General features: G+C 42.2%; 1 protein-coding gene across 1 annotated transcript in view; it reads left to right on the forward strand.

The window, feature by feature from the left end:
- DNAH11 (dynein axonemal heavy chain 11) overlaps positions 1–15,893 on the forward strand; it is a 180,764-nt gene that overhangs the window by 74,239 nt on the left and 90,632 nt on the right. Inside the window, exons 34-38 of the mRNA XM_075271484.1 lie at positions 3,185–3,341; positions 3,425–3,570; positions 3,671–3,787; positions 5,837–5,975; positions 13,797–13,889. Coding sequence (XP_075127585.1) covers positions 3,185–3,341; positions 3,425–3,570; positions 3,671–3,787; positions 5,837–5,975; positions 13,797–13,889 — 652 coding nt within the window. The remainder of the gene's footprint in view (positions 1–3,184; positions 3,342–3,424; positions 3,571–3,670; positions 3,788–5,836; positions 5,976–13,796; positions 13,890–15,893) is intronic.

Raw genomic sequence — 15,893 nt, forward strand, 5'->3', positions numbered from 1 at the left:
CCTTAAATTAAGCAGGAAGGTTTTCATGGGACGTCTATGGGGCATTGGGTTTATTTTCTCTACTGGCTGTTAAGCGACTAGACTTCGGGTCTGTCTATACGTCCTTTGAATACTCTTCACCAGAATGGCTAGCTGTCATAATACAGTTATTTGTCTCTTTGATCTCTATAATGATATGGTATGTAATATAGTGTACCTCTATCTGATTATAGTGCAGGACATGGTACTATAGTCCTTATACGAAATCACTGCATTACTGTCATTAAGCTGTAGCGTGAAGCGTCTGTACTCTGGGCTGCCCCTGAGCACTGAAATATCAAGAATACTCCTCTTGTTAAAAAGGGGCATCTACAATAAATGGGCAACCCCTTTAAGAAATGGGCATTCACTTTAAGAGTTCGGTATCCAAAAATACAACACTGTGGGGCTGATTTGTCAAGACTGGAGTTTTCCATGCTGGTCTTGATAATCCCTGGCTCACGGCAGTTTGTGCCTCATAATAAATTAGGAGCATCCTGCGGGGTCCGTGCACCCGAACAGGGCTCTACACTAGCTCCTTACTGCTGGAGATATCTAGAGTCCTTTACACCAGAAAACTGGCATATATTATGAGAAATGGGTCCCATCCCTGCCCTGCTACCTAAAAGGAAAGTGGTCCACGGAGTGCCCACAATTTTTGTGTGACCTGTGTAAAACAAAACTTTTTTTGGCTTTTGCTCCAGTTTTCAGACACATGATCTGGATAAATTGGCCTTTGTGAGTGTAAATAAGCACAAAGTTTAGAGAGATTTTCAGGCTCAGATTTACTAATCGTGTAGTTTTAGAAAGTGCAACTGTAGACTAGACAGTCTTAGGCTAAGACCCCACATAGCGAGCCATAGCTGTAACGCAACGTGGGGCCCCGGCCTCAAAATATATTTATATGACGGACCATATCAGTTGTGTGATTGATGATTACACTTTTTTTTTGACTGTTTCCACCATTAAAAAAGACATTTATTTTATCCATTTTCATGGATTCCTCCATACACTCAAATGTATGAGAGATTTGTGAAAACGGATGTCCGTGAAAAGACCCCAGAGGATAATGATAGCGGTGTCTATAGGGTTCACAGGCCCGCAGCATCACTTATCGATTTCCACACTCCTGCTCACAGCCGCATCCACAAAAGGGGAAGCAAAGGTAGCTGTGAGCAGGAGCGGGGATCGGTAAGTAAATCGGGCCTGTTACCTGCTGCTAAAAAAAAAATCAGGCACCCACCTGACCCCCTAATATTACAGGCCCTGTGACCCAGTAGTTACACCACTGCATGGAAATCACGGTCATGTGCATGAGCCCATAGAAATGAATGGGTCAGTGTGCTATCTGGGAAAAACCCAACTCACACACTAAACTAGCACATGGTTGTGTGCAAGGGGCCTTTTAAGACTGAGTGTTTAGTTGTTAAGGGGTTAAAATAAAAAGCTAGGCGCTTCTAATTATATAGTTAATAAGTTTCTGTTCACCAGGATTAAAATTTGCAGATCAATAGAGAATATGATTTTTTATGAGTCGCTCCAAATGGTTTCTGCGGTAGCTGGATGTCCGTGATCAGCCGAGGGGCCAGAACACTGAGACCAAGGGACGCGCTGACTGTACAGTCACAGCACATGAGGGGCTGCAGGGCATCTATCTGTACCACAAAGTACACTACCATTCCATATATAATTGGGAAAATGACTTTTGACACTAAAATGGAAATTAATAAATAAATAAAAAATTCTATATAAAACAACCACATTTTTAATTGTAGTAAATATTTTTCTGGGCAATACTTTGCAACATTTATTAGCTTGATGCTCATCCCTTTACGCGCTTCTTTCATATTTCATGTATTTCTCTGACTTATTACTGAAATTATTTTCTTGAATTCATCTCATGTCTCTTAGTAAGTAATTATAATCTTCATAAAATAACTAGAGCAAGTAGAACAGTGTTACACGTTCCTCTGTTATTCCGCCTGGAAACTAATGAAGTCATTGAGAACTGTGTCCTACCAGCTGCATGTGCCCCTACATAAAGTGACGCAGTGTAATCATTGCTGATGGTATAGGGACGAGCTCTTTGGAATGATAACCATCCAGTTCTTAAAGGGGTTTTCCTGGCTTCGGGACGTTCTTGACACTGATAACCATTCACTAGCAACACCCAGTCCCTGCACAGATCAGCTGTTCCTGGCAGTCTACAGCACCACAGTTGTTACAGCTAGAATCCGAAAACTCTAGCCACTGTATAGCGACAGTGCCGAAGTGCTGCAGTTGATCTCCCATGCACACGAATAGTACCAGAGCTGCAGTACCTGAGCATCACCACTATGTAGTGCCTTCTGCCCATTTTCCCCTTACGGGGGCATTCACACAGAGGAAAGTGGCTCTGATTCTGCCACGATAACTCACGGCAGAATCAGCGCTGATAAAAAAAGACTCCCATTCACTTCAATGGATTCCGTTTAACGTGCGAAACACATTGAAATCAATTGGAGGCTTTTTAACCCATTGATTTCAATGTGTTAGGTGAGTTAAACGGAATCCATTGAAGTGAATGGGAGTCTTTTTATCAGCGCTGATTCTGCCGCGAGTTATTATGGCAGAATCAGTGCCACAAACCCCTGACCCCCTACCTAATACTGATGAGCATCCAGCCTGTAAAATCCCTCATAGCTAAGGCCCTATGCAATAAGCCACGGCCAAAATGTGCTGCAAAAAAGACCATGGCGGAAATGCATTGCGTTTTTTTCTGCAGCGCTTTTCACTGAAAGTCCGCAGAGTTTTCCTCTGCAGACTTTCTGTCCCTGTTATACCTATACGGAAACCGCTGGCGTTCCAGAGGTATAATTGGTATGCTGCGATTTACAAAAACGCAACGGTTTATGAACAGGCAGCATTGTGTGGATGAGATTAGCCAGAATCCCATCCACTTTGTTAGCACCGTAAAAACACTGATTTTTATTTCTGCCAAGATGCTGTATATTCACAACGTGCGGCCCTGACCTTAATTAATTTATTAATTAATTGCCAGGCGGAATAATAAGAGGAACAATATAATGTAAGGTGTTACGAGAAGTTATTCTAACATTGTTATTTAATGTATTATTAAACCAGCCGTGTCAGGAGAGGTGACGGGTCCTCTTTTATTTTTTGGAAGGTGCTACATCACCCTGACACAGTCCCTCCATCTGACGATGAGCGGAGCCCCGGCCGGCCCTGCCGGAACAGGGAAAACCGAAACAACCAAAGATTTAGGTCGGGCCCTGGGGGTGATGGTATATGTTTTCAACTGCTCGGAACAGATGGATTATAAAGTAAGTTAAATGGTAAATTCACAATCTGCGCTTCCTAAAACATTTCTTCCCACAGTGTCGTCTCATTGCAATTTGTCTCCCAGTCTGTAGGAAACATATATAAAGGGCTGGCGCAGACCGGAGCCTGGGGATGTTTTGATGAATTTAACAGGATTGCAGTAGAAGTTCTGTCAGTGGTTGCTGTACAAGTGAAAAGTATTCAAGATGCCATCCGCAACAAGAAAAAGAGGCAAGGAGAGAATCTATCCAGAAATGATAACTTACATCAAATCAAAATGTAATCTTTTGCAAAGAGCGCATTTCACAGCTTGTCCCTCTCCTCCTGACAGATTCTTTTTCCTTGGAGAAAACATCACATTGAAGCCATCAGTGGGAATATTTATCACTATGAACCCTGGTTATGCCGGCCGCACAGAACTGCCTGAGAATCTCAAGGCCCTTTTCAGGCAAGCGATTGGAGCGCTATCGCCATCTATTGTTGGTTTTTTTTATTAGCACCTTTTATAGATTATTTGGATATTTGTCTGGTATAGGTTTTAGATATTTTAATCCCAGGAAGAAAAAAATCTTATACATACATACGCATAAATACAGTAAACATCTATTAGTACATCCAGTGGCGTAACTAGAAATGGCGGGACCCCGTGGCGAACTTTTGACATGCCCCTCTCTCCCCCCCCCCCCCCCTGACTGACACCAAAGACCTTGACCGACCCCTTCCTATGCACTCCTGCGCGCTCTATTATGCCCCATAGTGGACCCTGCACACAGTATTATCCCCCATAGTGGCCCCTCCACACAGTATTATCCCCCATAGTGGCTCCTGCACACAGTATTATGTCCCTTAGTGGCCCCAGTACACAGTGTTATGTAACTTAGTGGCCCCTGCACACAGTTTTATGTCCCTTAGTGGCCCCTGCACTCAGTATTATCCCCCATAGTGGCCCCTCCACACAGTATTATCCCCCATAGAGGCCCCTGCACACAATATTGTACCCCATAGTGGCCCCTGCACACAGTATTGTACCCCATAGTGGCCCCTGCACACAGTATTGTACCCCATAGTGGCCCCTGCACACAGTATTGTACCCCATAGTGGCCCCTGCACACAGTATTGTACCCCATAGTGGCCCCTGCACACAGTATTATCCCCCATAGTGGGCCCTGCACACAGTATTATCCCCCATAGTGGCCCCTGCACACAGTATTATCCCCCATAGTGGCCCCTCCACACAGTATTATCCCCCATAGCGGCTCCTGCACACAGTATTATGTCCCTTAGTGGCCCCAGTACACAGTGTTATGTAACTTAGTGGCCCCTGCACACAGTTTTATGTCCCTTAGTGGCCCCTGCACTCAGTATTATCCCCCATAGTGGCCCCTCCACACAGTATTATCCCCCATAGAGGCCCCTGCACACAATATTGTACCCCATAGTGGCCCCTGCACACAGTATTGTACCCCATAGTGGCCCCTGCACACAGTATTGTACCCCATAGTGGCCCCTGCACACAGTATTGTACCCCATAGTGGCCCCTGCACACAGTATTGTACCCCATAGTGGCCCCTGCACACAGTATTATCCCCCATAGTGGGCCCTGCACACAGTATTATCCCCCATAGTGGCCCCTGCACACAGTATTGTACCCCATAGTGGCCCCTGCACACAGTATTATGCCCCACTGTGGACACCCATAAACAATTATTATATTCGGAGGTCTTTTCAGACCCCAGAGTATAATAATCGGAGACCCACGGGCCTCTGCTGTAGTCCATCTTCAATTATGTCAGACGTCACATGACCCGGGACGCAGGCTGGGGTCATGAGACGTCAGACAGCTAGGCCTGAAGCCTGCCCGGATCGTGGAGAGGTAAGTAACAATGTTTTTTATGTTCCTTACCTCTCCCAGGCCTCCGATCATTATACTCGGGGGTCTGAAAAGACCCCCCAAGTATAATGATAGTGTTTGTGAGGCCTGCGGTGTCACTTACCGATCCCGGCCCTGCCAGGATCAGTAAGTAAATAGGGCCCGTTACCGGCTGGAGTAACTCCAGTCGGTAATGGCCTATTAAGAAAAAATAAAAAAAAAAACGCAGCGGTAGCGGCTGTCACTGGGCCCCTAATGTCCCTGGTCCTGTGGCAGCTGCCTCTGCTGTTATGGTGGTAGTTACGCCACTGAGTACATCTATTGCTCATATATAAAATCTTATAGTCGATGGACTCCCTTTAGGATAGGCCATCACTCATAGATCCTTGGGTTTTACCCTCAGAACCTTCAATGATCAGCCATGGACGCTGCAGTCTCTTCTTTGGTGCCAGGCGCTGCAGTGCCCTGACCATTTTGCTACAGATTATAGATGATATCTTGCTTCTATACTTACTGTAATATCTCAGTCCGCAGCGCAGCAGCGTTCTAATGTTGATCTTGTTATGTACTGAAATCTTCAATCTTAAGACTACCATACTAATGATTTCACATTGGCACTTCTTTCAGGCCGTGTGCCATGGTGGTTCCAGACACTGAGCTGATCTGTGAGATAATGCTGATAGCTGAGGGGTTCCTCGATGCCCGGCCATTGGCCAGGAAATTTATTACCCTTTATACTCTATGCAAGGAGCTGCTGTCCAAACAGGTAATATTACCGCACACAGATACACAGTCGTCTTCTCCTCTACAAACTGCAGGGTTTCTCTTAATAATTTTAACAATTTTAGGCTAGGCTCACAGGTGATGTACATAACATATCTCCATGCTGGGAAGTTCTAGACATACATGCCAAAAGTGTCCATAGGGTTATATTAGATAAATGCAAGTCATTAGAATAGTCTTTTGGCCTCCATCTGGCTGATATAGTCAGTATACTAAAAACTACTTAAAAAAGGATAGAACAGAGGATAGTGTCTTATCCCATTGCTAGCTACTGTACAATGAATGAAATGCAAACTAAATTAACTTGTAAATTATTAACTTATTTTCCATGTTTCCATGTCTTCATTGATGTGCGGTATTATAAACCGCTATAAAGCCAACAAGTGTATGGAAGAATACTGTTGGGGGGAGGGCGTTCCTCATGGCCCAATGAAGACGCTGAGATGTAAGGTCCGCCTTTCTGACAGTAGGGAGATATTGGTACCAAAATTAAAGGCACCGATATCTCCAGCCCCAGGGCACATACCAAAAAAGTGGACTGAAGAATGCGCTGAATTCATTGCACTGTTGACTGTCTAGCCGTATATCAAACCGTAAATTGATAAGGACTAGAGATGAGCGAACACTGTTCGGATCAGCCGATCTGAACAGCACGCTCCCATAGAAATGAATGGAAGCACCTGGCACGCACGCTTTGCCAGCGGCCGGTCGCTTAACCCCCTGCGTGCCGGCCGCTTCCATTCATTTCTATGGGACCATGCTGTGAGCGTGCTGTTCACACAGCAGCAAGGGTAATCCTAATTAAAAGAAGTTATTCGGTTTCTACTACCAATGGATTATCCTTAAGATAGGCCATTATCAATAGATCGGCAGGAGTGTCATACCCAGGACCCATGCAGATCAGCTCTACCAGGGCAGTATAGCTCCAGGTAATGTTTACATTAGGTAGCCATGCTGCTCACTTGCCTTACACACTGTAGCGGCAGGTTTAGGTGCTGCAGTGGTGCCCTATAAATGTCAATGTATGGGACCACTTCCAGTTCCTATAGTATGAGCAGATGGCTCCAGTCCTCTATATTGGTAAGTCACCTATCTGCTTCTGGCCTTGTGTTGTGTATAGTATAGGGGTCAGAAGCGATCCCATGCAGCTGTAATGAATCAGATTAGGGTTTTTTAATCTATGGAGAAGGTTGTGCTGAGGAAAGCCAAATTTTTGCACTATAGTTAGCTAGCGGCTTTGAGTGGCATTCACTATCAAGGTACCACCCTAAGGTTTACATGGGTACAATAAACCTCCAAATTGAGCTGCAGTTTTAAGGCCTTTCCCAGGTTCCAGACCGGCTCACCTGTTGCAACAGAGATGGGGTGAATTCACTAGTAAAGTGAGGAATAAGGGGTCTGGTGCCTGTATGTGAAGAGATGTGCCGCTCTAGACAAAGCTTTTATACTTTGCAGATCCATCAACCGTGAAAAGAAACGAATATCTGTATAAATACATTGAAAGGAATTGATACAGCCTGCAGACGTGTGAATAAGTCCTTATCTGAGAACTTGATAACTACCAAGTCGGTTGCTTCTTGGGGACTAAAGTCCTACTTATCTGTGCCTGGCTGCATCCTTCTTCCATCCCTAAATGGTGAAATGCTCTGCCACCAAGGCTGAATTAATCCTAAGGGCACAACGCCCTAGCCTGAGAATTTGTCTGAGAACTTGGTAACTGCCAAGCCTGTTGCCTCTCTGTAACTAAAGTACTACATATCTGTGCCTGTCTATATCCTTCTTCCATCTCTAAGTGGGGAAACCCTCTACCACCGAGGCCAACTTAATCCTAAGGATGCAACATCCCAGCCCTTTTGCACTCCCTTGGCCATGGTTGATTTGGGTGTTCTTGCTCTGCATGCATGTTGCAACCCATAAGGCCATGTAAAACCCCCCAGCTATAATGTGTATTTCCATTGTCTGTGCTATGCTGTTTTACAATTACGGCTGCTAATAGATTTTATACTGTAATCCAACAATGGTAATCTTTTCAGCAGTGTGTAATAAAAGACTCAGTATACCGTATTTCATGGATGAATCCAATGAATACAATATATGTTCAAGGAAATGTAAAAACCATAATGTCAAAAAATAATATCCCTTTGTAATATCACTATGAGACCTGTCAAATTATTATATATATGTACAACTTTCTTAGGGCTAAAGTAGAAATTATTTAAACACTGTACATGGATAGTTTTCTTTCTTTCACGTATCTGCTATTAATTTTTCTGCAATTCACACATTCACGTACTCGCAAGTCGATTTTAGAGAAGATGATAATTGTAATTTTAGAAAACTGCGCTATTAGGCGCCAGTCAGAACATGTTCTTGGGAGAATTAGACAGTCCTTTGTATCTATGCCATAGGTAATAAGTACCCCCTAGTATAGTAGAATGCAGCAGCCTTGACTAAGGACGGGTAATTTCTAATAAACTATGGAGCCCTGTATGACAATAGGTGTGGATGACACAAACGTCATTCGCTTTGCCAAGGTAGCGTATTATCAGTTTACAATTATACAGCAATTAAATGTTCTGTCACAGTCTTGTGCTCACTAAGAACGTCTTACTGCAAGGACCATATCTATATTTCTATGCCTTGTTTGCTAAACATGACTTTTTGTTTCAGTCTTTTTTTTCTTAGACAATGTAATTCACATTGGTATCACATTTAAAGGAACACTAAGCATAAAATGCAAAATAATAATAATAAATGCTCTTCTTCACTTCATTTCCCCCTTTCATTTGATCCTGTTTATTACAAATTAATCCTGATAAATATATAAAGACGTCTTCTGTATCCCTAGAGATCAGACCTTCCCCTTCACTGTCCTGTGTGTCTGTAAGACAACTGGCTGGAGTCCCTGCTGCTATAGCTGGACATACACATAAGATATTTATCTGCAGATATTTGGCAGATCCACTTACATTTAGAGAAGTCTACAGAGAATCTGATGTCTGTGGTGGCCATACAAATAAGGTTAAAAGAAAATACTACTAATATAAGCTACGTCTGCCAACGATTTGCAGGTTACTATCTTATACGTATGGCCAGCTTTAGCCTCTCACGCTAGGTTCACACTAGTGTTCAGTTCGGGTCTCTGTCATTTGAGTTCACATGGGACTATGTTAGAGCTGGTGTTTTTTATCAAACTATAGTAATTTTTGGAACTGTTTTGTGGCGCATAAAAATTTTTGATTACTTTTTTTATTGTTTTTTGAGTCACGAGCTGAACAAAAAACAGGCAATTCTGGCAGTGTATTTATTACGCTGTTCACCATGTGGGATAACCAATGTCTTATATTTATAGTAAATTCTTGTTATGAACAGGACAATACCAATTTTCTACGTGAAAGAGAATAATGAACTGTTACAATGTTGATTGATTGCTTGGTAGCAATTTGCTGAGTATAGGTGGATCATCCACTCCAACAACCCGCAGAGGCTAGTGTATTACACTAGCCTCTGTGGATTGTTGGAGTGGATGATCTGCCTATATTCAGCAAATTACTGCTGTTGATGGTTTGCCTGCTCTTAAGCTCTCCTGCTGCTGAACTTTTTCCTCGCACCGTGCCTGTGATTGTTCCGGCATCTCAGAAGCTCGCTGGGAACACCATATAATGAACAAGTTGTTGGTGTTGATGATCCACCTGCTCTGCCTGTCGCAGAACGCGTTCCTCGCGCTGTGCCCGTGATTGTTGCGGCATCTCAGCAGCTCGTTGGGACACCATATAAGGAGCGTGCTCTTGGCTTTGATGATCCGCCTGCTCCGGCGTTTCGGCAGCTCTTAAGTTGGTCTGGCACTGAAGTTGTTCTTTGCACCGTGCCTGTAATCGTTCCGGCATCTCAGCAACTCGCTGCAACGCCATATAATGAGCGTGTTGTTGGCGTCGATGATCCCTATCAGCTCCGCTTGAGGAGAAGTCTGTGACTTCTGGCTTCTTTCAAAGCTCTTGTTGTTTGCGACAAGTTCGATTTTCTTTTTCCCGGCATGTTTAAAATTGACAAACTGCCAATTTGGATTAAAGGTGTTTGCCCATCTCAGTTTGTCAGCATATCAGATAATATGCAAATGTGTGTACACAAACCACTGAAGGTTAGCATGTGTTTACACTGAGAGGTAACAGCCCTGGCTGAGATAATCTGCTGCAGGTGCAGTGTAATATAGTATGTGAACATAAATTCATAACAGTCATGAAGCCATGTCATTTACCGGGATAAAAAGTAGCCTATATTTTAATCGAGGTTACATGTGCTGAATTTCATTCAAATCTGTTCAGCCGTTTTTGCGTGATTGAGGAACAAACACACAAACATCCAAACACACAAACTTTCACATTTATAATATTTTTTTTAAAGAAGACTTATTAGTCCCGCATACCATGGTTTGATCACTTACATAATACACTGCACTACTTATGTGGTGTATAATGTCTGCCTGTTATATTTACAGGACGCCTACTAGACTCCGCCACTGGCAGAACCTAATAGGTGTCTGTATATTGCAGTCTAGGAGACCATCTAGGGGGAGTAAACAGCCAGGACTCCCATTGGTACTGATTTCAGGAGTTGCTGAAGGGTATCAGCTAACTCCAGCTGGTATCCTCTGTGTGGCACACTCTGCTCCTAACCCTGTACCATCATCGCAACGTAACTGTATTTCAACTTTTAGCTAAACACTTTAAAGTTCTACTTACAGTCATTTTTCACGAAGGGGTTACAGCAATGAGCAGTAGGAAAAAAAATCATTGAGTGTAAAATTGTACTGTCTACAAATGTAGAGAGCCTTGGTATTACTTGCACACATACTTATTATATGGAGCTTGTGTTATTTTAGTACGGTATTCTTGTATACTACCCCGGTGGCTCTTATATGTCAATGATTTTAATGCTTAAAAGCATTAAAATGTTACATTTTAAAATAAAACAAAAACCTCTTACAAAGACTCCTCCACTTCGCTGGTTAATTCCCGGGTAATGACTGTGTCAGTTTCTCCGGCGAGGATTCTCTAATCATTTATTAGGCCCTAAATTGCTCAATAAAATCAGACATATTGTTGCTTCGCTTAATTCTCGCTCCATAAATTGTCATAAACAATTTATGATGCAATTGGGCCACATCATTACCTGATTTAATTTTCATTTTTAGAATTTTTTCTATGAGTTTCCGTCAGTAATAGGAGACTTGAAAGGTGACTGTACAGGTCCCTGCTGACCTATAGGCACAGACAAAGTATTCCGAGCCGTAGCCTGAAATATTATTGAAGGGTATGGCGGGTTTCTTCTTTCCATGTTGTGCTTTTTTATATCTTGTACATATCTAATAACCTAATGCATTAAATAACTGGCCTGTATTAGATACAAGACAAATGCTCTTCATCTTATATTCCCCTGTTCAACAATATATGTTAGCTCTGAATTTAATGAATTTAATTAAAATGTCATAAATTATAATATTATAGCTTGTTTTTTAATACAATATCACAGTTTTATTTCATGTGTTGTGAAAGACTCGGTATCAGAGTGATCTATGTACTAGTATTAGTATTTTAGTATTCTCTATAAAATGCTGGTATACATGCTGCATGGTGTACATATAATTATTTTGTTTAATATTTATAATACAGATTAATGTAATTTATGTAAAAAATATTGTACTTTGTTTTCATAACTCAATAGTGCAGGTAAAGACAAACTTCGCAATATACTTCACTATAGCAAAGTCTCTTTACCCACTCCTGTCTTTACTTCTTATCCATACTGTGCTCCCTACTCCGTACAACAGTAATGTCAGTATGTAGTGAAGTCTATGGAGAGTGGAGGATAGAACTAAATAAGGAAAAAGCTAGATAGTAATTGCTGATTGAGCTGTGTTGTGAAAGGAAACTGTCTCTCTGTGGTGCAGATGTCCTCCTTCTCTCTTCTCCATAGACTTGTATTGTAAAAATTTGATCAGGAGAGAAGGAGGCAAATAAGTGAAGAAATAGTATAAGAAGTATATGACAAAGTTTCTTTTCTTTAGTCTAGTTAAGCTTTGAATTTAACTCCCTTTTCTCCTACAATTCTATTTATCACACTGCATTGAAGGCTTCATTGTTAAAGTGTCCTTCTTGCAATGGAATTGGAACTACGTTGTGATTTTTGATTATAACTGGAACCATGACATGGATGTAGAAAGAGTCTTATACATGCAGTATTCTTTCCTATTACAGAATCTTACCATGAGTCACCTACTATATCTAACCCCCTTCTCAACTGTATGAAAATATGTTTTTTTACAGTAGCCCTTTATTATCATTTATTATACCATGTCAACCCCTATGTTGTGAGTATGGTTATACTGGGAAAGCTGTGGACCAATAAGTCAGATTTATTCATTCATCAGACTCTCCCTTTGAACATTGTTGAGGTGTTTAGAATACATTTTTTCTAATATGTGGTAAAATGCATGATATGCATTTTCCTTTACAGAGGCCACCAAAAAAATTGTATTGCCTAGGTTTTTTTGTTTGTTTTTTTACATTCAGTGAAAATATACACCAGTATTAGAGATGAGCGAACACTGTTCGGATCAGCCGTTCCGAACAGCACGCTCCCATAGAAATGAATGGAAGCACCTGGCACGTACACTTTGCCGGCGGCCGGCCGGCATCACAGGTGCTTCCATTCATTTCTATGGGAGCGTGCTGTTCGGAAAGACTGATCCGAACAGTGTTCGCTCATCTCTAACCAGTACTGTATATGTCTGGACAATGACAAAGTACAACATAACCTTCTATTGTAGGTATTTTCCAGGTGTATACCTCCAGTGGTAGACTCAGTGATTTACTAATAGTGTCTGTGTTTTAGACATAAAAAATTTAGACAACACGGACTTAAACTGCATGAATTTTATCAAAGTGTCTAATGTTTGATACATTTGGTGTATTGTGATACTGTTTAGTTTAATATTACACCGGTTATTAGTTTGGTTACATAAATTTGTCGCGTTTTCGACATGCTGCGTCTTACTTAGGCCATGCCCCTTTATTGCTAGACCAGAACCCATTTTCGTACAAGTCGTAAAAGAGTCTCAAACTCTTGATAAAAGTGGCTCACAGCATGTTGGACATTTTTGGTGTATATTATGCTAGAATTATGGCACATTTTGCTTGATAAATCTCCCTTCAGTTTGTTCAGACAAATTCATTTGAATTTGGCTTAGTTGGCTGAATTGGGCTACATTGATCTCAACTGAATGCCACGGTAAAGGTGCCCTAAAACTATAGATAGCCGTTGGACAAACACTTGTTAGGCCAACAGCTATGCCTTCTGATTCCACCGTGCACATGCTGTTCTTTGGATGAGCATGTAGGTGGCTTTTTAGTGGAGAGGGAGGATAAGCAGAGATCTTTGGCTGCAACTTGTCCTGTGGTAGAAACAAGGAATCCTGATGAAATTCAATGGGAAAAAAAAGTACCCAGATGGCGCAGGATGCGTCCGAATTAGTAAGAAACCCCAGTATCCTAATAATTCAGGGACACTCTCGTCAGCCAGCATTGAAATCAACACCAGTCATGAAGTGGTGAACATTTGAGAACTCATGCCATCTTTCTGGTGAGAGTTATAGTAACTTTGTTGGATTCAGTTGACTTCAGCCGGGCTCACCTTGATTCTGCCATTCTCAATCCAGTTTTCTAAAAAGTGCCAAGAAGGTTGGAAAATGGAGAAAATTCTGAGCTTATTTTTCCTGAATATATATATTTTTTTCTTTTATTTACAGGATCACTATGACTGGGGCCTGAGAGCTGTAAAGTCTGTCCTTGTTGTAGCAGGCTCCTTGAGACGAGGTGATAGTAACCGGCCAGAAGATCAGGTACATTTCTCTCAAAGAAATTTCTATTAAAACAGGCAAAGTCTACCAATAATGTAGAATACTTTTTGCAGTTATTTCTTTTTTCAGCAGTTCTTATGCAAGATGCTGCAGCTGCTTTTCTCTGCTCTTGGGAAGGTCAACTTGCTTGTCTACCTGTGTCTAACTCTGTACAAGCTGCTGGATCTGTTCTATCATGGACTGTTATTGTGTTCCCTTTGTGGTTCATGGTTTGGAAGAGAAGAGGATTTGTTATCTCTCTAAGGCAGGGGTGCTCACACTTTTTCAGTGTGTGAGCTACTTTTTAGCTGACCAAGGCAAAAGATCTACTGGGGTGGGGCCAGGGCGGACATGTGGGCGGGGCAAGGGTGGGCCTATGGATGGGACCGGGCGGGCTTGTAGGCGGGGTGGGCGTGTCTGTGGGGCGGGGCCTGGCATGTGGGCGGGGCCGGGCGGATCGCTAGAGCAAGACAGCGGCGTTCTGTGGCTGCCCGGGGATCTCCAGTGTCTGTTTGCCCAATACGTCAATCACGATCTACTGGTAGATCGCAAAGGACGTATGGGTCTACAGACACTGGCAGGCGGGGTTGCTGCAGCCCCGCCTGCCAGTGTCCGGAGATGATTCTCAGCCTGCACTGTGAAGAAGCAGACACCAGGGATTCCTGCATCCCGTGATCGACCCCCATACGTCCTTTGCGATCTACCAGTAGATCGTGATCGACGTATTGGGCACCCCTGCTCTAAGGGATGAGTAAGGTTGGCTTCCTGGAAGACACAGGATCTAGGACCTCCAAAAACCTTGCTCATGCTTTGTCAAGAATAGATAAATTACAGCAAAGCTGGCCATTTCTATTAGCTCATATTTACTAAAAATTACACAATGCAGGCTATGTTAAAGGGAGCGCCCTCTATAGGTTTGTTAGACTGAGACTCTGTCTTCCTAATTACATCATGGAAGATAGATTTGCACATTCTCAGTGAGCGCCCTCTATTGGTGTGCATTCTTGAGGCACTGGCTTCCTAATTACATCATGGAAGTCAGATTTGCATATTCTTCCCATGTTACAATGCAGGATAGTTAGTCTTAAAATGTGCCAGATTTCTCAGTATATGATACTTGAAGATAAATCTGGTGCATTTTTATCTATTAAAATGTATACTTCCTATTAGTTGGCTTAGTTTAAGATAGAATGTTATGTCAGGAGTTTGGCCCAATTTGGCGCACATTGTTGCATCGTAAGAAACACACCCTTTTCAGCTCAACCACACACCCTTGTATAGCTAGTTTAAAAAATGGTCTATAAGTAGATGCAACTAGAATGCAAAAAATCCCTATTTTAAGCCAAAATCCAGATGCAGCCAGCACAGTAAATACCCCCATTAAATGCATGTCGATCAAACCAGCCAATTTCAGTTGAAATCCAATTGTCCGATCCTTCATTCAAAAAGGTTAGCCGCTGCCAGAGAGTCAGGCAATAAAACCGACAGCCAAGGAGACTGGACAGCCAGAAGTGCAGTGGCGTAAAGGATGCTTTATATGCAATGTTAGGGCATCGAGTGTGACCAAGCTGTGACATATTTGTGGTCTTGGACATATAACACACACAGCTCTATAGCCTACAATTACTAACATAGTCTCACAATAAAAACAAAAATAATAAAACTTTAGAAATAAAGAAAGGAATTTGGGTGGGTAATGGAACAAAGAATACTCCAGCCTACAATAAACCTCATAATATTCCCATTCTATGTAACATACCATGCTGAAAAACCAACCTTGAGTCAATTCAGTGTACAAGAAATTATGATTTGGAATGGTCTTTGTAATCCCTAGACCTGAATATTGTTATAAAAATTCATAGATACTTTTACACCTGCCATGCAAGGAAAGGACACAAATCCTATTTCTTAACTGCAGGCATCTTGTACAAATAAGAACAGTTCTTAAAGCAGGAATACAAAGGCTGTAATGTCTTAAAGGCATGTTTATAAACTGTATTTTCGGAT

This window comes from Leptodactylus fuscus, chromosome 4, assembly GCF_031893055.1.
Source record: "Leptodactylus fuscus isolate aLepFus1 chromosome 4, aLepFus1.hap2, whole genome shotgun sequence".
NCBI classification, from domain to species: domain Eukaryota; kingdom Metazoa; phylum Chordata; class Amphibia; order Anura; family Leptodactylidae; genus Leptodactylus; species Leptodactylus fuscus.